General features: G+C 62.1%; 2 protein-coding genes across 11 annotated transcripts in view; both read right to left on the reverse strand.

Annotated features, from left to right (window-relative positions):
• Window positions 1-1,134: 1,134 nt before the first annotated feature.
• Window positions 1,135-4,435, reverse strand: LOC129521799 (death domain-containing membrane protein NRADD-like). Of its 5 annotated transcripts, none has more exons than XM_055343617.1 (5): window positions 4,270-4,435; window positions 2,931-3,012; window positions 2,099-2,282; window positions 1,855-1,997; window positions 1,135-1,757 (listed from the first exon to the last, which is right to left on the reverse strand). In XM_055343617.1, the coding sequence occupies exons 2-5, from the start codon at window positions 3,007-3,009 to the stop codon at window positions 1,438-1,440; spliced, it is 726 nt and encodes a 241-aa protein (XP_055199592.1). In that variant the 5' UTR covers window positions 3,010-3,012; window positions 4,270-4,435; the 3' UTR covers window positions 1,135-1,437. The 5 variants fall into 5 exon arrangements, with proteins under 5 accessions (XP_055199592.1, XP_055199591.1, XP_055199594.1 ...); XM_055343616.1 differs by having other exon boundaries at window positions 2,931-3,741; XM_055343619.1 differs by having other exon boundaries at window positions 3,962-4,435.
• A 228-nt stretch (window positions 4,436-4,663) lies between these two features.
• The window catches only part of NBEAL2 (neurobeachin like 2), a 29,358-nt gene continuing 10,613 nt past the window's right edge, over window positions 4,664-23,408 (reverse strand). For 3 of the 6 annotated variants that reach the window (XM_055342980.1, XM_055342981.1, XM_055342982.1), the window contains exons 7-54: window positions 23,018-23,103; window positions 22,639-22,921; window positions 22,371-22,477; window positions 21,780-21,860; window positions 20,324-20,407; window positions 19,842-19,940; window positions 18,924-19,525; window positions 18,706-18,838; window positions 18,507-18,626; window positions 17,964-18,285; window positions 17,685-17,767; window positions 17,477-17,569; window positions 17,093-17,267; window positions 16,830-16,963; window positions 16,310-16,469; window positions 15,986-16,088; window positions 15,669-15,822; window positions 15,414-15,572; window positions 15,079-15,238; window positions 14,818-14,903; window positions 14,146-14,646; window positions 13,314-13,492; window positions 13,059-13,218; window positions 12,692-12,829; window positions 12,241-12,600; window positions 12,000-12,149; window positions 11,727-11,884; window positions 11,478-11,602; window positions 11,254-11,389; window positions 10,381-10,541; window positions 9,969-10,285; window positions 9,763-9,858; window positions 9,289-9,413; window positions 9,063-9,203; window positions 8,783-8,913; window positions 8,560-8,669; window positions 8,334-8,451; window positions 8,130-8,227; window positions 7,936-8,052; window positions 7,247-7,336; window positions 7,053-7,162; window positions 6,700-6,872; window positions 6,511-6,605; window positions 6,155-6,271; window positions 5,896-6,054; window positions 5,671-5,819; window positions 5,207-5,342; window positions 4,664-5,121 (exon numbers count right to left, since the gene is read on the reverse strand). In XM_055342980.1, coding sequence (XP_055198955.1) covers window positions 5,020-5,121; window positions 5,207-5,342; window positions 5,671-5,819; window positions 5,896-6,054; window positions 6,155-6,271; window positions 6,511-6,605; window positions 6,700-6,872; window positions 7,053-7,162; window positions 7,247-7,336; window positions 7,936-8,052; window positions 8,130-8,227; window positions 8,334-8,451; window positions 8,560-8,669; window positions 8,783-8,913; window positions 9,063-9,203; window positions 9,289-9,413; window positions 9,763-9,858; window positions 9,969-10,285; window positions 10,381-10,541; window positions 11,254-11,389; window positions 11,478-11,602; window positions 11,727-11,884; window positions 12,000-12,149; window positions 12,241-12,600; window positions 12,692-12,829; window positions 13,059-13,218; window positions 13,314-13,492; window positions 14,146-14,646; window positions 14,818-14,903; window positions 15,079-15,238; window positions 15,414-15,572; window positions 15,669-15,822; window positions 15,986-16,088; window positions 16,310-16,469; window positions 16,830-16,963; window positions 17,093-17,267; window positions 17,477-17,569; window positions 17,685-17,767; window positions 17,964-18,285; window positions 18,507-18,626; window positions 18,706-18,838; window positions 18,924-19,525; window positions 19,842-19,940; window positions 20,324-20,407; window positions 21,780-21,860; window positions 22,371-22,477; window positions 22,639-22,921; window positions 23,018-23,103 — 7,676 coding nt within the window. In that variant the 3' untranslated portion in view covers window positions 4,664-5,019. The remainder of the gene's footprint in view (window positions 5,122-5,206; window positions 5,343-5,670; window positions 5,820-5,895; window positions 6,055-6,154; window positions 6,272-6,510; window positions 6,606-6,699; window positions 6,873-7,052; window positions 7,163-7,246; window positions 7,337-7,935; window positions 8,053-8,129; window positions 8,228-8,333; window positions 8,452-8,559; window positions 8,670-8,782; window positions 8,914-9,062; window positions 9,204-9,288; window positions 9,414-9,762; window positions 9,859-9,968; window positions 10,286-10,380; window positions 10,542-11,253; window positions 11,390-11,477; window positions 11,603-11,726; window positions 11,885-11,999; window positions 12,150-12,240; window positions 12,601-12,691; window positions 12,830-13,058; window positions 13,219-13,313; window positions 13,493-14,145; window positions 14,647-14,817; window positions 14,904-15,078; window positions 15,239-15,413; window positions 15,573-15,668; window positions 15,823-15,985; window positions 16,089-16,309; window positions 16,470-16,829; window positions 16,964-17,092; window positions 17,268-17,476; window positions 17,570-17,684; window positions 17,768-17,963; window positions 18,286-18,506; window positions 18,627-18,705; window positions 18,839-18,923; window positions 19,526-19,841; window positions 19,941-20,323; window positions 20,408-21,779; window positions 21,861-22,370; window positions 22,478-22,638; window positions 22,922-23,017; window positions 23,104-23,408) is intronic. The other 3 variants (XM_055342984.1, XM_055342983.1, XM_055342985.1) reach the window with 1 other exon arrangement.

Here is a 23,408-nt window from a genome sequence, read left to right on the forward strand (position 1 = left end):
GCCAGCCAATCCAGAAGCTGTTGGGTGCCACTCAGCACAGGCTTCCACATTCTGTGCCAGCCCAGTCCTCGATTGCCCTGTGGCTGACTTGCTGCCCAGGCAGCTGTGAGGTCTACCAAGTGTACTGGTCTGATTTTGGCTGACTGAATGCTGTGCCTCTCCTGCTCTTTCTCCTTGGTTATTGCCCAAAAGTCATCTCCAGATTGAGGGAGCTGTAAACCTGCCCTTCCTGCAGGACAAGATTTCCAGGGTTAAGCAGTCCTGGCAAACAGTTTCTGGGGAGCAGCAGTCTGACATCTGGCACTCACTGAGCAGCTAATCTCAGTCACATCTGTTGGTGGAGGACGGGGTCTACCTGAAGCCTCCGTGGGCCAGCACTGGATCCCACAACTCCTGAGTTTGGGTGGCTATGTTGAAGTGCTCTGCCTGTCGTGGATGCCTGGATGGTGGCCACTGTTCCTTCCTAGACAGGGGCCTGTCCACTGTAGCAACCCCTTCCAAAGGAGGTAACCAGCCTGCCTGCTTCTCCCTTCAGGGCGGGCAGATGCGTGGGGTACGGGTAGTTTGGCTACAGCTGCTCTGCCCTCAGCTGCCCCTCAGGTGGGTGGGATGGCCCACTTGCCCTTGGCTTGTGTGGAAACCACATAAGCAGCTGTGGAAGCATGTTTGGAACTCCTTCCTGAGTCTGGAACGTGAGTCTTGTAAGGACAGTCTTTCTTCCTTTTTTTAATCTAGAGACCCGAGGCCCTTGGAAGCTAGCTCCCCAGGGTGTCTGCCTCCAGCCTCCCCTTGACACTGGTCACAGCAGAAGTCACAAAAAATGGTCTCAATCCCAGGGCCCCTCAGTGCCAATCTGAAAGTATAACGGGTGGGGGACCTACTGAATGTGCCATTCTATTTATCGTTCTCCAGCTAAGGAAGCTGTGAGTGCAGAAAGGTAAAATAGCTCCCTAACATGCACAGCCAGTGACCCGCAGATGCAGGGTGTGAGCTCCAGCCTACACCGTCTTCTACAGGAGTATACTGCTTCTAGCTCCCGCGCTCCTCCCGCATCCCAGAGACCCTCCTTTTTCTGGGCCTCTGCCTCATGGCCACCCAACTGTCCCACAGGCCCAAGGAGTCAGAGGCAGCACAGTAGTCCAAAGTTGCCTTTAATATGAGATACAAAAGTAGAAAAACCAGTTGACGCAGATAAGGGAGGTGTAGTGGGGAGGGGGAAGGCAGGACCACTGCTAAGTCCCTCCCCATGTCCTGGTCGCTGTCCTGGAGGAAGGTAGGGCAAGGGGAGGTGAGCGGTGGCTGGACCTTCTGTGTTCCCTCCAAACAGAGCAGGCTGAGGCCGCCAGTGCCAGGAAGCTCATGAAAAGGAAAGCACATGTGGCTGTGGGGGGAGCACCAGAGCAGGTTCCCTGAGAGGCCTGGCCGTGGTGGCATCACTCACACCACAGAGCAGCCCTCAGCCGGGGGACCCAGGACCCGGAGCACATCTTCACGGCCCATGGCAGCCAGGGTGTCCTCTAGCACCCTCAGGGTGGCACCACTGCCTTCTTTGACAGCCCAGTCCCTGAGCAGGGTGTGGGCTGGCAGCTGGCCCCGGGCTATGACCTCCACAGCATCAGCCGGGTAGCCCAGACGGCCTGCTAGGCCCTGCCAGCCTTTGTCAGCTTCGCCCGATGCTTCCAGGAGCCGCTCCACTTCCTCTTGCTGCGGCCGAGGGAGGTGAAGGTAAAGCCGGCAGCCAAATTCAGGATGTGACCCTGGGGTGGGAGACGTAGGGGACGCGAGAGGGTCAGGTGGGCTGGGTGGTATGGCTGAGCTGGGTCTAGAAGTCTGTAGATGGAGAAAGAGGCTCACCCTGGCTGGGGGCACAGGGCTCCCGACCGCTAGGATTGTCCAGGAAGACAATGCTGTCCCCATGCCTCTGGTCCCTGTCGAGGTCCCCCAGCTCTGCAGTCCGAGCTTTGGCCAGCTGCTGTCTTTGTTTATGTGAGCGCCAGCTGTGGGGAGCAGGGGGGACCCGCCAACCTGTTCCAGCCTTCACTGGGACACAGTGCAGATTGGGAGGGGTGTGCTATGGGGCAGTGCCCAGAGTACCTACCACTTGAAGGCCACGTAGGCGAGCAGGCCGAGGACCACGGTGGCCAGGAGGGCACAGTAGACGGGGATAATGTTGCCTGAGGCCCCTGGAGGCTCAGGGGGGAATGGAGAGGAGGTATTGGGAGCCAGAGCTCCCCCTATCCACACCCCTTCCCCATCCCTGTCCTGCATCCTCCGTGTCTTATCTGTAGAAGAAAGGACAAAGAGGATCAAGAGCAAGGAATCAAGGCCAGGTCCCTGAGTAGCCTCACTTAGGCTTTGCTGCCAAAAATGTTTGAAACAACAGTCCCTACTTCGTGGAATTAAACACTCACACCACGGCATCCAGATTGGCTCGTTATCCCAGGCTCATCTCCCACAGCCTCCTCTCTGCTCACCAGTCTTGGACACCGAGCCCTTCCCGGGGGGACCCTCCTCCTGGGTTTTCAGACATCTGCACTTGCTGTTCTAACTTCTCCAACTGGCAGGTATCCCCTATTCTGGGAAGGCCTCCTTGATCTCTCCCATTTCTGGCTCCTACTGTACCTTCTCTATTGGAGCATTAAACCATGCATCCTGTCTCTCTCAGCAATCTGGACTAGGAGAGCAAACTGATACACACTGGTCCCCACGGGGGCCTCTGCAGATGAGGCCTTTTAAATTTTTGCAAAATAAAGTTGAGCTAGGAGGCAAGTAAACGCTGTTGTTCACTTCTGCCGGGAGGCCAGGAAATCACAAACCCGTGCAGGCAGGGCATAGGGTCCAAGGACTGCAGAGTTTGTGACTGGACCCGTGCCATCTCCCCACCCACCCATCTCCCCACCCACCCAAAATGTGGATCGGAAGGTACTTACCCACGTGGACCGTGCCTTCTCTGTGGCTGGAGTTGTGAAGCATGGCTCTGCTGGCTAGCAGTGCTCCCAGGGACTGCATCTCCTGGAGAAGGGGTTGGAGTGTCATGGCAACACTCAGGCAAGGGGGCTGGGAGACTTCTCTGAGTCCAAAAGTGGGTGTGTGTAGCAAGATGGGGGAAATCCTTCAGGCCAGGTGTTGGGAGTCTGTGTCTCCCCCCACCCTCTGCTCCTGGCTCACTCCATCCTGATTCACTCCAGAGCTGGTTATCACCACCCCCCCACCTCCCCATTCACCAACCTGACAGTTTCCTCCTGTGTCAGATGGGGTGGGGTGGACAGAGCTAGCCCCCACAGGCCAAAGCTGGAGGAGCCAGGGTGCAGGAGGAGAGCAGGTTGGAAACCTCAGCAAATCCCTGGTCTGAGTCCAGGGGTGGCATGGGAGGACCAGAGACTCCCATCCCCACCGCCGTCAGAGCCAGGCTGGAGACTTGCCAGTGGGGGCCTCCCCCAGACTTGTCAGCATAAGCTGAGGAACCCAACACCCTAAGCTCCAAAGGCACAGCTCCCCCAAGTGACTGTGGCCCCACTCCTGCTTCCAGGGCCTGTGTCCAGCCCTCACCTCCTGTTGAGAAACTGCTCAGGAAGGTTCCTTGGTGGGTTCAGCCAGAGCAGAGAACATAGGGCCCCAGAGGCCCCCTGGTTCTTTTCTCATCTGGGAGCTCAGCCTGGAGGCCAGAAACCTCAAGGACAGGACTACTCAGTCCCAGGACCCGTCTGGACCTACAGGCTTGATCCTGCGGGGACTGGCTCCCTAAAGCCGGGTTAAGAGAAACCACATCTGGACTAGAATGGCTCCTGCCAGGAAAAGGCACGGAGAAGAAACCTGGGGGCAGGCCCTCCAGCTCCCAACTTCCACCACCACATCCGGTCTGGTCTCCAAACTCACTTCCCTGCCCAGTCAGCAAGTGGGTCGGGGTCAGAGGCGATGGTGGCCCTTCCAGGAGTGAGGCTTGTGCGTCTGTGTCACTTACCACACACGGGGCCCTTCCCGGGCCTGGCTGGCAGGTGGGCCTGTGAGCAGCGCGCCTAGGCGCAGCCAGGCCTGCAGACGTCTGCCCGACCCAGCCACCGAGCCGGAGCTGCGGGGCGGGTGCCCCTACCCCCCTACACACACACACACACACACACACACACACACACACACACACGTCTCCAGGCCGTGGAACACGCCCACGCGGGGCAGCGCGCACGCTCGCGGGCCTCGACGCGGGGTTCAGAGAAGCAGCCCTGGGCTCTCTCGGTCCGGGGAGCCCCGGGGCGCGTTCCCAGCCCCTCCTACCCTGCTGGGGCTCCCAGGATCCGCTCGGCCGGCGGGACTCGGGCCCCTGCGCCCCCAGGCTGCGATGGGCCGGCCGGGAAGGCGCGGCGCAGGACCGGGCGGGGAGGCGGCCCGAGCGCCCACGGAGGAGCCGCCTAGGCCGGAGCGCGCGGGGGCGCGGGGCGCGCGGGGGCGCGGGGGGCGCGGTCGCCCGGGGCCCCGCCTCCGCCCCGCCCCGCCCCGCCCCGCGCAGGAACGCGCACACGTGCAGAGGCGCAGCCGGGCGCGGCGGCGCCGCGGACAGGAGACAGGACGCGTGGTCCTGGGGGGGCTCCCGGGCCGGGGTACCGAGCCCAGGACGGCGGCCTGGGCAGGCGGAGGCGCCGCGCGCACGCATACTCGGAGGCGAAGCAGCTACAAAACTAGGCCAGGTTTATTGCCGAGAGCGGGGGAGCGGGGGCCGCCTTTAGAGATTAAGGCCACAGCCCGGCCCCCGGGCTCCGCCGGGACGCGGGGTTTGGGAGCCTGGGCTCCCGCCCCGCACTGTGCAAAAAGTGCTGTGCGGCCGCTCCGGCCGGTGCCGGACTCCGGGCGGCCCCTCTGCCGGCGAGGGGCGGGACTTCCGGGAGCGAGCCGCCCGCCAATCCCTGAGCTGGGCGGGGGTGGGGTCCCGCCCACCCCCGGAGCCGCGCCGCGCGGCCGCCTCGCGGGCGGCTCCCCCGACTCCCGCCGGCTCCCGGGGCGGGGCCTGCGCAGTGGGCGGGGCAGCTGTCAGCGCGCCTCTGCCGGGTTGTACTCCGTCTCCCCCGAGGACACCTGCGAGATGCGCCTGGAGGACCGCCACAGCTTCCGCGCGAACTGGCTGCTGCGCGCCTGGGGGAGCGGAGGACGGAGGAGTAGGACTGCGGAGAGCGGGGCCAGGAGCGTCCTGCCCGCCCCGCCCCGCCCTCAGCCTCACCTCAGAGGGCTGCCCCGCGCCCACGACAATCAGCTTGCCGTCCTCCAGGCCCACGAGCACGTGGCTGCGCTCCTTGGTCACAGCCACGCTGCGGATGGGCACCTTCATGGGAAGGGGGGGCGCCGCCGGGAGCAGTCTGCAGGGAGGGAGGGAGACCCGAGCTCTCAACGGCAGGGCAGCTTTGCTGCGTCTTCATCCTCTGTCCGCTCAACGCTCAACGCTCAACGCTCAACGGACGGATCTCCCACAGGTGTGTGGCTAAGGGGGGCCCGGGGCAAGATCAACCCACTGGGGGACAGGAGACAGGCCCTGAAGAATGTGCCATGGACACGTTTAGGGATTACGAGCAGGTCCCCCAAGGGAGGGGGGTTGGTAGAGGGGTCTAAGTGGGGAGTACCTTCTGTTATCCTCCGCCAATGCCCATCACCTTGAAGGTCCATGAACTCATAAATAGTGTCACTCACTTGTTCAGGTGGAGGATGTGCAGGGCACACTGGGCTGTGCCCAGCAGAACAAAGTCCTCTGTCACCGCCAGGGCTGTGGGCTGCTCTACCAGGGGCAGTGAAGCCCGTAACTTCCCATTCACGGAGTACAGGTGCAAGGAGTAGGTGACCTGGAAGAAGCAAGAGGGGTCAGCAGGGACAGAATCCCAACTACCCCTTTCTCGGCTGAGCACCGTTCTTCCATACCTGAGCCCCCACACGCTCCCGCGCCGAGCTCTGTACCACAATATGGCCCTCAGACCCCAGCGCCAGATGGAACACGGGTCCGGGTAATGTGGCCCCCGGGGGCCGTAGTGCTGCCACAAATTGGCCACGGCGTACAGTGTGGATGATCACAGTTCCATCCTGTAAGAAGGCAGCTTAGGGTACTGGGCAGGGGTCTTCAATCTCCAGGGACATTGTCTAGCAAACTGGGCCTCCCCTGGGCACAGACACGCACACACACCTCAGATCCCGATACAGCCATGTCGAGTTCAGTGTTGATGGCCACACAGCTTACTGCAGCCTCATGCCCATAGAGGACCTGCACGGGCTTTGACGCCAGTCCCACAGAGAGGCCACCCTGTGGGGAGCCAGAGTTGGCTTAGGACTGGGGACATCTCACTACCCTGGCCCCCGAGTGAGGAGGCTAAGGCTCAAGAAAGTGATGGTCTTATCCAAAGCCAGAGAACTGGAGGGTCATGGAGACCCGGGCTTGCTCATGGTGGCAAGAGAAGGGCAGGACTGACAGTCAGCTGAGGGGCAGATGGGCTGCAGGTCTGGACTGTGGGGGCCCCACGGGGCTGCCCATCCAGCACACACCTCCTGCAGGAGCCGCCACACCATGCACGTGGTGTCCCGGGAGCCTGAGATGAGGTAGATGCCACAGGTGTCCAGTGCAAGGCAGGTCACCACGTCTGCACGGGGAGGGTACAAACGGAACAGAGGAGTCACACCCTCCCTGGCCAGCTACCCCTACCTGCACCACCCCAGCTCCAAGGCCATGCATACCAAGGTGACGGTTGAGTTGCTTCAACAGCTTGCCCCGGGGCAGTGCAGTCACTCGCAGGCTGCCATCCCAGTGGCCGCCACTGAACAGCAGCTTTGCGTCGGGGGCCACTGCCAGGGCTTGCCCACTCACGCCACTGTCCGGCACCCACGGGCCACTCAGCAGTCGTTGCATCCTGTCCCGATGAGGGGGACGACAGGTGTGAGGCCAGGCCAACACAGAAGACCCAGGCCCTCAGAGACCTTGGCCAGACCCTTCAGCCAGCTCCCACCTTGACTAGGTATGTGTGTGGGGGGGAACAGCTCAGGATACAAGGTATTTAGAGCCCACCCCTGCCCACCTCCCTCTCTCCTACTTGGGGTTGCCTATGGTGGGGTCTTTGTTGAAGCTGAAGTAGTTGTTTATGTTACGGTCATAGGGCAACCAGTTGTGGACGCCCAGCAGCCCACTGGCACTCACAGTCACCTGTGGGCAAGAGGGGACAGAAGTGGGTGTGAGGCAGAGTCAGAGAGGGGTGGAGCTGGGGTGGGCGCTGCCCCGAGCACTTACCAACAGATCTGAGGAGCCCTGGATGGTGAAAGAGTGGGACTGCCGGTGGGGGACCATGGCCAGCACCAGGGGCACGCCGTCACTGATGACCTGCAGAGGAGAGTATGGGGCCGGCTGTGCCTGAGTGGTCTGCCAGGAACCCCACACCCCTACCCACAACCAGGGCACCATTCTTTCTTCTCCTCTCAGCCCCCAGTGCTGGCAGACTAAGGTGTCAGAGGGCAGAGGTCCCTCTGCCAAACAGGAGGGCATCTCAGAAAGTGAGGGAGTGAGAAGCTGGGATGGACAAGGCAGGTCTCAGAGTCTCATGCTTGGGCTCAACTTGGTCTTAACCATCCTCTTACTTCATGTCCCCCATTTGCTGGCAGGAGGGGAAGAGAAGCTAAAAATGTCAGGCCCAGGGGCCTTCTCATGTGAACAGAAACATGAGGAACATCACCCAAGGCCAGACTGCCTGCCTTCTGGTCTCCCTAAGGCTTTCAGAGGCGGTCAGGGGAGTCGACGTGTCCTGGCCTCTTCAAAGAAGGAACCCTACTCCTGCTCCCATATTCCTTTCCCTTTACCTCTTTTTCAAAGACATCTAACGTCAGTGACCTTGATTTAGGTTTTCCATATGCCCCAAGAGGTTGGTAAGGACTCTGGAGCTGAACCCATCTCAGAGTAGGAAATGAAGCCCTGCCTCCCCTCACCTCTGCAAAGAAGGCCTTGAGCTGGTCCAGGTGTTGGAAGATGCTAGGCGAGTTAGTGTCCAGACGTGCAAGGCGTTGGGCTGCTTCCTCGGCTGACAACCGAGCTGGATGTGGCTCCTGTGGACAAGTGGCTGGTCAGCACCATGGTATGGGCATCCCTGACCGTGATCCCTCAAGCCCCAAGGTGGCCTTACTTTTAGCAGCTGACAGGGAGTCTGCCCGAAATTACTGATGATGCCCTCCAGAGCCTTCCGTTCCCGTTCATCCACCACGTGGTCCAGGTCCACGGCCCCTGGGCAGGCAAACAGGGCAATCAGTACTCCCTCTGCACTCTCCGCTCCCAGTCCCCCCCCCCCCGCTGCACCCTGGCCCCCGAGTGAGTCCAGGCCACTGCCCACCTTCATAGGTGCAGTAATAGAAGACGTTGAGGGCTTCTTCCGCGGCTGGCCCCCGCTGCTTGTAGCCAAAGATGAGATCAATCCACTCATGCAGGTGGGCAGACACATATTCTGACTCCTGGGGGTGGGGAGGGGCCAGTCAGTCCAGAGACAGCTGACCCCCCCACCCCACCCCTGCCCCTCAAGCCTGGGGCACCTGTCCGCCTGTCTGTGCTCATCTCCTCACCAGAGCCTGGCGGTGCTGCTGGATGAAGTCCTCAGGAGAGCTGGCCCACGGAGGCAGCACCACGTCGCCCACCTTCTCATTGGTCAGCTGGAGGCAGCCCAGGTCGAAGCCTGGCACAGAGGACTGGGTCAGCTGTCTCCCTGTGCCATCTTCACGTGCTCCCTGGCCACCCCCAGCCTGTGCGCTCTGTCCCCAGGCCTCCCAGCCCCATGCCAGCCCTCACCGTTCTGGTTTTCCAGGAAGTCGGGGAAGTAGAAGAACTCTGGGATGAGCTCCTTCACATCAGCAGGGCTCTCCAGGCGGGCCTGCCAGGCTGCTGCCACTGAGTGAAACTGCCGGTCGGAGCAGTCAAAGCTGCAGGAGGGGCACAGGCCAAAGTGAGGTGGGGAGAATGAAGTCAAGGAAGGAGAGCTGTAGCTGGGGGAAAGAAGGGAACCTCCCCCCATCATCTGCAGCAGCCCACCCCCACCCTCGCCATCTGCCAGCCCCGCCCTGGGCCGCACCGGCCACTCTGCAGCTGGACATGCAGGGAGGTGAAGGGTTCCACGCGGATGAGGTAGTGCATCACGCCTGCGGCGTTGGAATAGTGGGTGCCATAGTGGAACTTGTCAATGGTGCCCGCTGGGTCCTCGAAGCTCTCGTACCTGGAGCCACAGTTAGAGGGAAGTCAGCAGGAGCCCTGCCCTCGCCCATCCCAACCCTCAAGCCCGACTTTGCCCACATGCTCACTTCTCCCTCACGAGTTGGGCGTGCTTGGGATTCACCACACCGATGGGCTTGGACAGGTCGCGGAAGACGGCCGGGTTGCTGAGGTCCAAAGTTGGGGACACGTAGTCCTGCAGGACCCAGGGGAACTGGCCACCCACCCATGAAGGAGCTGCATGAGGGTCCTGATGGCCTACCTGCCCAGCCTGCCCTGCCCTCACCCTTAGGAAGATGGGCAGAGCCGAAGGCAAGGGGAGGGGCAGGGTGCACCACTTGGAGGGACCCAGGGAAGCAGGCCAGGACAAGATTCCCTTTAGGGAGAACAGAGGCCAGGGGGGTATGTTGGGTGCGGAGAGAGGCAGGAGCAGAGGCCAGATGTCAGGCAGCACCTGCCCAGGGGCAGGCTCAGGGCTTGGCCCACCATCAGCGCCTACACTGGAGTGAAGCAGGGTTGGCAGACCAGAGGGGCAGGGGTGGAGATAAGGAGTGGCTCCTCACCACAGGGTACTGAGACAGGTCATTGTAGGTCCGCCCCGCAATGGTGTTGAGTTGCATCAAGTACTCGAAGTTGGAAATCTCACGCTGTACCCATTTCTGGGGGGCAGGGGCAGGCAAGAGGTGAGTCAGCTGGACTGTCCAGCACTCCTCCCAACCACAGGACCCTGGCCTTGCCCCCCTGCCTCCTCACACTCGAGGTCTCTCACCTGGGTGAGGCCGGAGGCACGCAGCATCTCCTGGGGGGAGCGGCTGCTTAGGTAGCCTTGGGCCGGGGGTCGTAGGCGCAGGAGCAACGAATACATCTGGTTCCGTACCTGGGTGTGGGGTGGGATGGGGTAGGGTTGGGGCCTGGGTGCCTGGCAAGGAGACGAGGCTATGGCCCCGCCCACCTTGCACGGGAAGTTGAGGAAGTAGTTGGCTTGATCAATGAAGAAGAGCTCGAGTGCTGAGCGGCGCAGGTTGAAGCGGCGCAGGTGGACCTCTCGCAGCTGCGTGAGCGGGCGCCGGAAGTCGTGGCCAATGCCTGTGCAGATGGACGTGGGTGCAGCAGTCACTCACCCTGGCCCCACCAGGCCCCAGCCATCCCCTGCTGTCCTGACCAGCTCTAGTAGGACGCACCCTCCTCCGTTTCCACACGCTCGGCGCTGCCATCATAGAAGTACACGTGCTGCGTGGTGATCTCCAGCAGCCCTGGGATCACAGCCACCACCGTGACCAGCTGACACTCGGCTGAAAGCACCAGCTTCTCATGTTGCTCGTCCAGTTCCACTGCCTGCATCCTGGGGGCCACACCCACTTCAGGCTCAAGGCTCTAGGACCCCCTTCCGGATAAGCCCAAGACCACACTCCAAGTGCCACCAGGTCATGGGGTACATTCTCTCATGCTTCCCAGAAGAGAGGAACTGTCCAGGGTCCCAGTGCCCACTGACCCCAGTCCCCACCCCAAAACTGGGCCTCTGAGTGTCTTGCCAGGACACCAGCTCCTAACCCTGGCATCCCCCATTCAGCCCCTGCCCACTCCCTTGGGACTCCATGTTGATCTGGTTTGTGTTTCTCAGTCCTGGCCTGGGGTGCCTAGTGATCAAAGAGCCACTGCCACTTCTGCTAGACAGCTCTCCCCACCCCCACCCCCCACATCCCACCTGATTTTGGATAGTCCCTTCACGGTGTTTTTTTTTTTGTTTTAAAGATTTTATTTATTTATTCATGAGAGACACAGAGAGATAAGAGATATAGGCAGAGGGAGAAGCAGGCTCCCTATGGGGAGCCTGCTGCGGGACTCAATCCCAGGACTCCGGGATTACCACCTGAACTGGAGGCAGATGCTCAACCGCTGAGCCACCCAGGGCTCCCCCCTTCAGGGTGTTTACCCCTGTCCCAGGAAAGGAAGTGACTCGGGAGTCAGTCCCACAGTTGGCATGTGTCCACTGGAGTAGGCCCCCTGCTCCCCGCTCCCCACTCTCCTGGTTGCACTCTCCCAGCCCCACTCACGCTTTCTCCAGTGCAGCCAGCTCTTCCTCGCTCAGCTGGTCTTCCTGCAGCTCCTCGGGTAGAGTGCTGACTTTGGCCTCCTTGGTCACTGCTAGAGGCAGCGAGGCCTCCTCTGTAGGTGTCAGGGGGCCCTCACCTGCAGTGCGCCCAAGGGTGCTCAGTCAGCTGGGCAGGGCAGGGCTGACGAGGTTGGGCAAGATCCAGCTCAGGGCACCCTTTCTCACCCAGGTTGTCCCGCAGAGCGCTGGCTTCCAGGTGCGGGTTGAAGTGGTGGTTGGGCACTAGCTTCAGACGCATGCGCGAGTACGTCTCGGCGCTGGACAGCTTCCAGCGCGGAACAGGTGGGTCCCTGCAGGTGCGTCCAGGAGGGTGGTCACGCGTGGGCACGGCAGTCCGTGAAGTCCCCATCCCTCCCGGGCATCACCCCAGGCGCAGCCCCTCCCAGGCCCCGCCCCGGGCGTCCTGCTTCCCACCTCAGGGCCCAGGCCCCACAGGGGCTGGAGAGCTGCCGCCACAGCGCCCCCCAGTGCAGCAGGGCAGTGGACTGCTGCGCTGCCTGCTGCTTCACCGCGGCCCCGTAGCGCAGCCCTTCCAGGCGCACCCGCCTCTGCGCGGGTTCCAGCACCAGCTCCTGGGGGTGGGGGACAGAGGAATGGGGTCAGACCTGCCAGCGGCTTCCCGACCCACCAGCCGTCCTCTGGGCGCAGGAGTGGGGCGGCTCCCCATACTGGCCGCAGGCTGCCCACCTGGAAGGCCCGGCGGCCCTGTGTCCGCTCCCGCTGGCGCCGCTGTCCACTACTCATGAGCGTGTCATAGCAGGCGTTCCAGAAGCCCGACATGAGGTCGTGGCTCTTCGCATACGTGTCCATCTCGAACTGCGACATGGTGGGTTGTACCTGCAGGATTGGGCAGGGAGAGGAGATCAGCGCTCCATGCGGGGGGCGGGGGGGTCCCCATGTCTCTTCCCGCGCCGCCACCTCCAGGCACCTGCTTGTCGATGAAGTGGCGCCATTCAGGTGTGGCACAAAAGGCCTGGAAGTCCTCAAAGAAGGTGGGGCTACCGTTGGTGGGTGGCAGGGAAGGCAGTCCCCACTGGAGCCCCAGCGGCCCATAGGCACGGTCCAGCAGCGTCCGCACCAGAGGTACCAGCCACGAGCAGCGTTCAGTGGCAGCAGCAGCTGCACTTGGGGACTCCTTGTCCTCGGTGGTCATTTTTGAGGGGGAGGTGTTCAGCGCCCGTGCCAGGGCCGCTTCCAGCTTAGACAGCACATAGCAGGCCTCTTCCCGCCGCATGGGCACCGTGGTCTGCAGCAGTGAGTGCAGCTTCACATAGGCCTGGGCGTGCAGCTGTGGGCAGCAGGGAGTGTGAGTGGCACCCAGCCACTTCCCAGGCTCCCCACACCTGCCACTGCGGGACCCCAACCCACCTGGTGCTCACCTGTGGGTCCTCCAGCAGGATGTAGCCAAGCACTAGGCGCAGGCCAATCTGTGCCATCTCTCGGAGATCCGCTGTGCCATTGGCCAGGTGAGGCCAGGCTCCCAGGCGGTCAAGCAGGCTGCACACTCCTTCAAAGAGCTACAGCCCAACATATTCCAAGCAGCCATCATCAGAGGAAGCCAGAAGCCCATGGGGAGGGAGCAAGGTAAGGTTTAGTCTGGGGGCCAGGTGGGGTTTGCACACACAGACACCATGCTGATGCACCCAGGAATGTGCCTGTGCACTCCTCCACCTCCCACACCAGATGCCTGCGGGCTCACGTGAACACGCGGACTCGTGTGGCTCACAGGCCTCTGAGCTGCCGCACCTTCTCACTCCACAGCTCCTGGTTACCATGGCCCTCTGCGCACAGGAAGTCCTGCAGCAGGCGCAGCAGCCAAAGCGCCTGCTGGGTGAGGCTGGCCAGGACCCCAACAGGGGCCTCTTTGATGTCAGTCAGGGCTGATTCAAGCATCATCTCCAGGAGGCTGGGGAGGGGCGAGAGACTCCGGTGTCTGCCCTACTGCCTTCTTTGCCCTCAGGCTCCTCAGGGAACCCTCACTCCCCGAAGTGGCCTCCTTACCTGCGCTTGATGCAGTCTGGTGGCCGCACAAGCGTAGCAGAGGCCCCCAGCTGGGTGAGCACTGAGAACACCTGGCCGCGCTCCCGCCAGGCGGCCTCATCACTGCCTTCCACACCACGCCATGTCACCGAGAACAGCACGTTGGTGAGCAGGTTGCACAATTCCTCCTCAGAGGTTTGCTGTGGGCACAGATGCGAGGTGTGGGGTGGGTGGGGAAGGGAGGGAACTGCTGACTCTCGCACTCTCCCTGTGGAGTATCCCTTGCCAACCATTACTGGGTGTCCCTACTAGGAGGGACAGCCCTTGGCCAACAGACAGCCTGGGGCCTAGAAAAAGGGTGTAGAGAGGCCTTAGCCACTGCCTGAATTCCAGGGAAAATCCTGAGATTTCAGTGACTCGTCAGAGGAGATGAGGTGGTTCACAAAATTACCCCACGGTTCTCACAGGCCCCATGAATTGTCTTGGAATTCTCTGGAAAATGCCTTAGTATAAGCAGAGATCCCTCCCCCAACCTGGAAACACAAGGCAGAACCCTTAGAGTGATGCTGCCGAGAGACCCTGTAAAGTCTCTGCCCTCTAGGCTCTCTTGAGGACTCTCCAGAGCCTGGCTGGTGTCCTGACCCTGGCCTGACATCATTTGTCCTATTCTAGGACCCCGTCAGGAACACAACTGCCGCTGAGAGCTAGCAGGGGCAGCACCCAGGCCAACTGGGTGAGAGCTAGAGCCGCGATGTCAGACAGTACCCTACCCATGGAAAGGTCATACTGTGTGCCCTGGGTCCCAGAGGGGTCTCTCGGAACTGCCCAGTGGCACAGGGAGGACTCGTCTCACCTGAGGGTTGCTGGCATTTGAGGCATCATCCCCGCTGGTGGTGGGCTCCGGGAGGCTGCCATCCTCCAGCACATTGGAGAGACTGGAGCTATGGCGGCCATGGGCAACAGGGAAGGGCCGGGGCCCGTCCAGCGGGGACGGTGTGCCAGGCTGGCTGGCCGGAGTAAGAGTCCCACTGCCGCTGCCACCACCTCCGCTGGCAGTGTTGCATGAACCCACGCTGGCCCGTTCCAGGCCCAGGTCAAAGGGTATACAAAACGGGGAGAGAGCATGGTAAAAGGTGTCAGGGTCGGGGCTGGGGGTCTCTGAGGGCAAGAAGACATCCGAAGTCTCAGGTGACTCGGTGGGTGGCTTGCATAGGGCTGGATCTGGGGAGAAGGGCAGGGGACTGGCAACTGTGGTGGCCTCCAGGACGTACAGCCGGGTCAGCACATCCTGCCAGCCAGCCTGTCGAGCCAGCAGCCGCACTATGTCTGGCTGTCCATAGATGAGGTGGAAGAGCTGCCGGGCCAGGGCACAGCAAGTCAGGATTCATCCGACGGTCTGCCTCCAGACCCCCCACCCCAGGGCCTTTGCAGGGAGGCCTCCAGAGAGCCTTCATCACCAGCAGGTGAAGTGAAGCCCCCAGGGTCGAAGCCCCCTTTTCTGCAAGCTTTCACCTCCCAGACTCACCTGGCGACAAACGTCCAGGCGGACGCTGAGGTCAGCTTGGAGGGATAGCTGCACCACGGCCAAGAGATCAGAGAGGTTCACGCAATCTGGAAGGGTGGTCAGAGAGGCCCTGAGGAGCTGAGCCCCGAAGGGGACCTTGCTCCCCCTTTGGCTCAGCCCTGGCCCCCCATGCCGACGCCTTCCCTACATCTGCCTGCTCTGTTTCCTGGACCTGTCTGACCCTTCCACCTGGCCTGCCTCCTGGCCCCCACCAGGTTGTACCTGCCCCCAGGAACAGCTTGTAGAGGCCCTGGCAGAGCTGGGGGGAGGCAGCCCCCTCTGGCAGGCAGGCAATGAGACCCTGGAGACTGTACTCTCGCAGCCGAAGCCGCTGACGGCTCCGCTCAGGTAAGCGCTCATTCTGCTGCAGTTTGCGCAGGATCTGGGGGAGGGGGAGGGAGGATCACAGGGGGTTTGTCATCATGAGGAAGGAGTTACTGGAGGAGGGAAGTCACCACGTAGGTCTGTGGCTCCGAGAGGGACCTGTTTCACCTCCCTGGCCCTTGGGCAGGGGCCCCGGCAGATGGAATGCTAGGGTCAGCGCAGGCTGGCTGTACCTTGCAGACTCGGTCGGGCAGCAGCGGCAGTGACCTCGGCTGCACTAGCAGAGCCAGCAAGACCTCCAGGTTCCCTTGCTCCAACAGGAAGATGGCCAGAGACTCCTGTGCTGGTGAACCCTGCAGCAGTGCCAGTAGCAGGTCCAGAGCACCCACCACCTGGGGACACAGTATCATTCTGGGCTGGCCGCTCCCCTCAGCGTGGCCACACCCCACCCCTCACCCAAGCCTCACCCTCACCACCCTCCAGCCTACCTGGCCATCATCACCTGCAGCCACCAGAAAGCTAAGCACAACCTGCATGTCATCAGTGGCAGAGCTCCGAACCAGCAACTCCCGCACCAGGCCAAGGAGTGAGGTCTGCACGGTGTGCACATCGTCAGCCGCTAGGGGGTGCTCCCGCTGTGGGCTGAGCCGGTCCCAGCAGGCACAGCCACCCAGGACCAGGAGAAGGCAGGGGGAGGGGGGGAGAGAGCAGGGAGAGTGGCAGGTGAGCTGGGGGACCGAAGCACATTCCCAAGGTCAGAGGCGGCTGTGTGGGCCCCATAGCCTGCTGCCCCCGCCAGCCTCACCTGTAGTGGGTGCGCAGCGCATCCAGGATGAACTGAACCCCATACTTCTTCCGCAGCTTCTGTCTGTGCTCCCGGACTATGCTAGACATATACTGGATGTGGCCTGAATGGGCATCATCAGAGGACTCAGGCCACCAGGTATCCCTCTAGGACAGGGCCATGTCCCTGCCAGATCTCCCGGGGGAGGGTTACGTTCCCCTTCAGATGCTCTAGAGCAGATAGGTCTCCTCAGATTGCCTGGAGCGGGGTTATCGCTTCTCAGAAACTCTACCCCCCGCCCTGCCCCTCCCTGTGGCATCCCCTCCTCCGAGTCCCCACACCTACCAAGGCGCACGGCAAAGTCACTGGGGCTCCAGAGGTGGAAGTTGAAGAGCAAATGCTGGTAGAGCAGGTACAGGAGGGGCCCACTGCCCTCTGCTGCCACCTGCTCCATCAGCAGCTGGGCAGACATGAGCACGTTCATGTCCATGGCCCAGCTGGGAACCTGGAGTGGAAGGAGCAAGGGTGAGGTGGCAGGCCCAGGCTGCGTGCCACTGAGCCTCCCAGCACCCACCCTGCCCCGCACAGGCGGAGGGATGCGAGCACCCTGCCTGCTCAAAATCCGTCTGCAGCTCCCGGCTGCCTCTGAGGTACAAGCTTCCCAGACTGCTGTGCGGGTCCCCTGCCCCAGTGGGTGCTGGCACTTCCACCAGACCCTGTCAGCCGAACCCTGCCAAGCCCGGCAAGGCCCCGCTCTGACGCCACCACCTCTCCCAGGAGGCTCTCCCTGAGGGCGCAGGTTCCCCTTCTCAGTACCCTCACCCAGTCCCCTCGGTCAGACAGGGCAGCACCCGGCCCGCCCTACCTTACGCAGGAGGGCCCCAATGATGGCAGGCCCCTGGCACTGCACCAGGCTCTCCTGGTTCACAGCATGGCCCTGCAGGAAGTTCCGCAGCATCAACAGAAAGGCAGCCACGGCATTCCTCTCCATGCGCACTTCTACTGGCCACCAGGAAGGGGACAGATGTGTGTCAAGGGCCTGCCAGTGGCAGAGACCTCAAGCACGCCAGCCTTCTTATCATGCCAGGATGCTCTCGCCACCCTAACCCAGGCACCAGGGCTTCTTACCTGAGGACTTGCCCAGTGGGAGAAGCAGGCCCTGGGTATTGTGGCCAGAGGTCAGTTCAGGCCCCACAAGGTCATGTGTCTCGGCTGGACCTGCCTCGGCCTCTTGGGGCTGTGAGGCCACTCGCTCCAGCAGGGGCAACAGGGCAGCCATGCCTCCCACACAAGTCACCACGTCCTAGGGGAAAGGCTAGCTGTATGAGGGCAGCTCCCAGCCATTTCCTGCCCCACTCCACCACAGCAGGCTTTCCCGGCTGGGAAGCTGGGTCCAGCGGAGGTGGCTTCCCCAAAGACCTCCCAGGGCATGGTGTGGCTCCCCAGCCCGCCCTGCACACACATGTGCCTATGCTCAGGCTCCCCGCACTCCCTGCCCGTGCACACACACACCTTCACGTCCCAGGTCTCCACCCTGTGGCCCGTCAGGCGGCCATCCAGCCCATGGCCAGGGGACAGGTCCAGGCAGATGTTATTCCTACAGGCCTGGGGGCAGGGGGTGGGCAGGCGCCAAGGGTCAGGTGGAAGGCGAGGCGGCACATGGAGTGTGGGGGCCAAGGGCAAGGTAGCAGGGTCGAGCCAGTTGCCCCCCACCTGATACCTGAGGTGAGTAATGGAGGAGCAGCTTGGTGCTAAGCTCATGCAGCTCACTCTCGGGCTTGAAGGGTGCCACCTCATTGGGCCCTGGGGGGAGGGGTGGGCAGAGGGCTTCAGAGCTGGCTGGGCCTCTGGCCAAACCCCATCCAGAGCCTCCCTCTTCTCTTGCCTGATCAGAGGACATATACCCCCAGGGGTGCCTTCTCCCTCCTAGATCCCTGAGCACTTTATGAGCCACGACTACCCGGGGCTGGGGCAGGGCCCAATGGGTGGGGGTGCTCACCCAAGGTGAACAGGGCCCGCAGGGCTGCTGGCGGCAGCGCTTCATGAAAGATGACTATGGTCCCTAGCTCCCCCTCCAGGGATGTGGGGCTGCCCCACCGAGTGTCCTGTGTGCCTGCAAGGGTGGAGCTGATGGTGCCCTCCTGCAGGGGGGCCACCAGTCCAGACCCCCAGCCAAGCCCTGCAGTGGCTGGGACTGACTGGGAGCGGGAAAAGGAGGGATGTGCATGAGCCAGGGCAGCAGGGACCGGTGGCGTGGGTGGCCCCGTGGTGGTGGTCGTTGTGCGGTGCCCAGCGGAGCCGATGCAGCAGGAGGAGAAAGGCTGCGGGGCCAGGGTTGGGGAAGTGGTCAAGTCACAGCAAAGCCTGGGGTTCCACCTGCGTCCAGGTCCTCACAGAGACCCCCCCCCACGGCTGCACAGACCCCAGAGGCTGAAGGTTGAGGCCTACATGACAGAGGCGGGGGGAACACTGGGGCTCCAGGCTTCACCCTCTCCAAGATGCCCCAGCTCCCCAAGGCCTCCCCAAACCCTGCATGGCACACCTCACTGAGAGAGGGGCAGCGAAGGGGCGCCGTCTGGACCAGCTGGCCATCTTTGTAGACGTGGACCAGGTTTTGGCTGAAGGGCCGGCGCCCAGGCACATGGACGATGGCCACACAGTGCTAGAAGAGAAGCCACATCAGGCTGCGGGCCGGCACCTGGCGTCCCCTCCACCCCGGACCGTACAGGAGAGAGGCTCACCCAGGCAGAGTCGGCAAAGGACACTTCAGACAAGCTCATGGTCAAGTACTCCTTCCGGGTACACACGGCCACCACGAGGGTCCCGGCTGCTGTGAAGAAGGCCTCAAACCCCGAGCCGCTGCTGGTGAAGAAGCTGCGGGCAGGGAAGGCAAGCCAGTTACGTCTGCTGCTTGCCCACTCGCCCTGCCACGGCGCCCTGCTCCCTGGCAGCCACCCACCTGTACAGCTGCTTTCGCTGGAGTGGCCGGGACGGGGCTGGGGCAGGTGCTGCAGCCACGGGGTGCAGACAGAGCCAGGCATGGAAGGTGAAGCCGGGTCCCGGCCATCGCTGCACGGGGGGCACCATGATACCCGCCATGCTGGGCGTCAGGTCGAAGTAGTGAAGGGCGCGCGCAGGGCCCTGGTGCCGGGCCATGCCCGATAACGCACGAATGATGGCACCAGCGTGTCTGGCATTCCCGGCCTCGGCCCCAGCCGGCCCGGAGTCCAGTCCTGCGGGGGGGCGTAGCAGGCAGCGCAGCTCCAGGGGCCGTAGAGACATGCGGCCCAGGGCTTGCAGCAATGCCAACAGCTGCTCCTGGCAGTGGGCCCCCAAGGCTGCCCCCGCGCCGAGTGTCTCCAGCAGGTGGCCCACCAGGCCTGCCTGCACGCACGTGGCTCGGCTGGCAGGGCAGCTGTCACAGAGCCACCGAAGGCGTTGTGCGAGGAAGAGCCGCAGCTCTGCCGTGGGCAGTGCTGGCAGCCACTGCATCAGCATCAGTACCGGCTGCTCGTTGAGGATTGGTGGCGGTGGACATATGCTGTGGTCACCCTCCACAGCCTGGGGATAGAGAGAACACGACAGCTCCTGGGCAACAGGCATGGGGCAGGCCACCCTGCCAACCGTGGGACTTCCCTGTTTCGGGGCATGTGCCTTCAGCCCAGGAGAGCAACACAAGCTACCCCGTGACAAGCCTCCGGCACCATTAACCTCCCAAGTCTTAGCTTGGAGGACACAGGACACCTGTGGTCAGGTCACAGGTCATACTGTGTGATCCCCACAGCCAACAGAGCCCCTACGGCGGAGAGCTCACCTTCCATGGTAACTCGGTCCTGACCGCCCTGGGAACCCTGACCCCACACACCACTGCCCTCACCATGTTGAGTAGCTCCTGTAGCAGCCGGTGCGTGGGGGGACCGTGGCTCTGCAGAACCTCGTGCAGGTGAGGGAAGCCAATGCGCTCTTTAAACACCTCCTATGCAGGGTTGTGTGGGGAAGAGGGGAACATGCCTGTGGGCCCCAGGGCCAACCCACACCCCATGGAAACCCTGGAGGAAGGATCATCTTTCAAGGCTCCCACACCTGGCTCTGCTTCTGGGTCATGGCGCTAGAGAGGGCAAGGGGGCTGAGGATGGATGCGGGGATGAGGGTCCCCCTCGGAAGGCTACAGATCATCCCCAGTCCAGCCCTGACCTAGGATATCCAGCTGACAGCACTGAGCTGCACCCCACAGGGCAAGATGGTCGCTTCCTCAGCTCCCTTGCTCTAACAGCCACCAACCAGAGCAGTTCTGGGGACACGTGGTCAGATTAACCCCACCCCAACACCCCTACCATAGCCAGACTGCAGCGTCCTCACCTTGGCTGAGGGGGAGCCGCTCATGATGCAGGTCAGTACCCTGACCACATGCACTGCAATGGCATCTGTGTCCTGGTCCAATACCTTAGGATGGGGAGGGCCAGTCAGAAGAAGCAGGTACCAGGGTATCACAGCGGGCAGCCCCCTGCTCCTGGTGTAGGGCCAGGACACGTAGCTGAGCTGGCTGGAGGCCTTGGGAGTGTGGTACCAGGCCTCCTGCTCCTTGTCTGAACTAATGTGACCCTCACTCTGACCCTATGCCAAGCAGCTTGGCAAGACCCACTTTGACAAAGAGGCCAGGGAAGAGACCAGGACCGGGAATGGCCTCCCTGGGACAGATCAACAGGGGACTCTCTCGCCATACCCCTTTGTCCCCCACTGTCTGGTAGGCTTGCAGGCCTCTGTCCCCACCCATTCCCCCCCATGCTAGACACACATGTGCAGGCAGGCAGGCAAGTGCTCCATCACCCATGATTGACAAGGGGGTGGGAAGTGTGGGGATGATCAATCACAGGATGTTAGAACCAGAAGAACCTTCGAGACCTTTGGGTCCTACCCTGCCCCTTGCCCCGAGATCCAGGTGGGGACACTGAGGCCCACCTTGGCTGACATCTAGAAACATGCTGCTCACTTGCCCTACCCCACCCCTGAGGGTTGAGGGATCAGGAGGGCTTAGAGAATTTGCCAGGCTGCTAGAGGGTGCATTTTGGCTCCATGGGGTCTGACTCCCCAAGTGACCTCATACCACCTTCAGGGCCTTAATTTCATATCTGTAAAAACCAGGGGTCTCACCTGCCTTTGCCTGCTTTGTAGACAAATAGATATGCAGGCTCTCAGAAAAGACAAGTGCAATAGCCACAGACAGGCTGCCTCATGAAGACAAAGCTGGGGGCCTCTGGAGGTTGGGGCCCAGGGGTTAAGCCAACAGAGAGAGGGTTCTCCATGCAGAGCCCCCAAATGACAGCTGGCAGTTTCTTACAGCTCCCTTGGAAGGTGAGGCAGAGAGAGCATCATAAGGGGATGAAGGACTCCCAGTGACCTACCTAAGGGAAGTACAAGGATCCATGGAAAGAAGTGGCCCCGTGTGGGGGACTTCCTTATCTGTGAGGGGCCACAGCCAAGTCCCATAGTATCTGGGTTTCAGTTCCCCTTTTGGGACTGGGGGCAGGTGGTTGAGTTTCGAAGGTTCCTTCCAGCTTGGCCAAGCCAAATCCTAGCTCCCAATACTAATACTAAGTAGGGCACAGATCACTATTACCCGTTCCCTAGGATAAGGGTCTAGAAGGTGGACGACACAGCATGGGGGACCCAGCCCCATCACTACCAGGCCACAGCAGGCCTTATGCATGTATCAGCTCCTTCCCCCTGCAGAGGCAGGAAGGGCTCAAAGAGGGAGGCGCAGGTGGTAGGTGCCCAGGGAGGCAAGTGCCTGAGCAGGTCAGCCCCAAGGTGGTACCTTCTGGACATCGGGCTCGGTCAGTAACCGGGTAGCCAGGTCACTGTCCCCCTCAGGGGGCGCCCGGGCCTGCAGGTACAGCTGTGTGGAAGGGGGAGGGCACAAGGTAGAGGAGGCAGAGGAGAGAGAGAAGAGGAGGAAGACGGGGAGAGGGATGGGGTTAGAGCAGGACCAGGGGCAGCAGCTAGGGCTCTGCCCCCGAGGGAAGGCTATGTGTGCCGAGACACCCAGGCAGAGAGCTGGGCCAGGCACCAAGGAAGGCAGGGATCTGAGAGCTGCCCATGCCCTGCTCAGAACAGAGTTGGGGGTGGGAGGCAGGTAAGTGGGCAGCAATAGGTACTCTATCTAAAACAGCCAAGCCCTCCTCCTGCCCCTGGACTTGGGGCTGGGGAAAGAGGGACGAAGGGCCAGGGCAGCTCCTGTCCTTCCATGATATCTCCCTCCTGTGGGGTGCAGAGCCATCCCAAGCCTTGGGCCATCCCCCCAGACACAACCCCCCAGGCCAGTCCAGCCCAGACTGGCTCAGCAGCAGGTGGCCCCCAAAAGTGGTTCCAGGCCCCCCAACCCCACCCCGAGCTGGGCCCCGCCCACCTTGCTGTTCTGGATGAGGCGAGTCAGGTGTTCGAAGCAATTGTTGCTGAGGAAGGTGGCCTGTAGCACCGGCCGGTCCTCACATACCAGCATCCTGGGGATGGCATCTGTGGAGGGGTCTAGGGTCAGCCCTGCTCAACCCCCTATCAGCAACCCGTCCTCTCAGCCTTAAACCTTCTTCCCATGCTGCCCGGTCCTGCCTTCCATCATCACTTAGACCTTCCCCTGCTAGAGCCACCTCCCCAAGAGCCTGGGAGCCCATACCCACCGAGCATGCTGACCCGTAGGGTGACAAGGGCCTCTTCAGGGCCTGGGCTTGGGCCCGCTGGCCAGTCGGCATTAAGGATGCGGAAGTAGCCCTCAAGCAGGGTGCGGAGCTCTGGCCCACGAGGGGGTGTGCGGCTGGCATGCAGGACATGTACTGCCCCCACGAGTGCCTCCAGCGCCAGGGGCACTAGGCGGGGGTCCTGGGCTGGCCCATGGTCCCAGCCCCGTATCACACCCAACAGGCCCTGCACAGAGCCAGCGCTCACAGCCATCTGCCCGTTCTCCTGCAGGTGTGGGCAGAGATGCCAGTGGTCAAGGGGCTCGACCAGCAGAGACCCTGAGATGGCCACCCTCTGGTCCACAGGCTCCTCCTGGCTTACCTTCCCTCCCGCAAGGACAGCACCAAAGAGATGGACGAGACGCAACAGCAGCATGGGAGGCAAGCCATCTGCATCCTGCAGGCTCTCTGGATGGGGTGGGTGCACAGGACAGAACAATATCACCAAGCTTGCAGGGGACTACCCAAGAGGAGAGTGTCCTGGGTGGGGGTAGAGGGCTGGGACACCCAGTGTAAGGGAAAAGACCTGGTTCTGTACTTGGGACTCCAAAATGTTATGGTTCCATGCTGGGGCGGGGGGGGGGGTCATCTAAGGGAAGACACGGCCCTTCTTTGGGGAGCTTGAAGGGCATATGGTCCTGCCCTGAGAGCTTAGCCAGTTCCCCAGATCTTAATCCCCAAAGTGGGGACCCCAGGGTAAGCACACACACCAC

Source organism: Nyctereutes procyonoides, unplaced genomic scaffold (genome assembly GCF_905146905.1).
Source record: "Nyctereutes procyonoides isolate TBG_1078 unplaced genomic scaffold, NYPRO_anot_genome, whole genome shotgun sequence".
Lineage (NCBI taxonomy): Eukaryota > Metazoa > Chordata > Mammalia > Carnivora > Canidae > Nyctereutes > Nyctereutes procyonoides.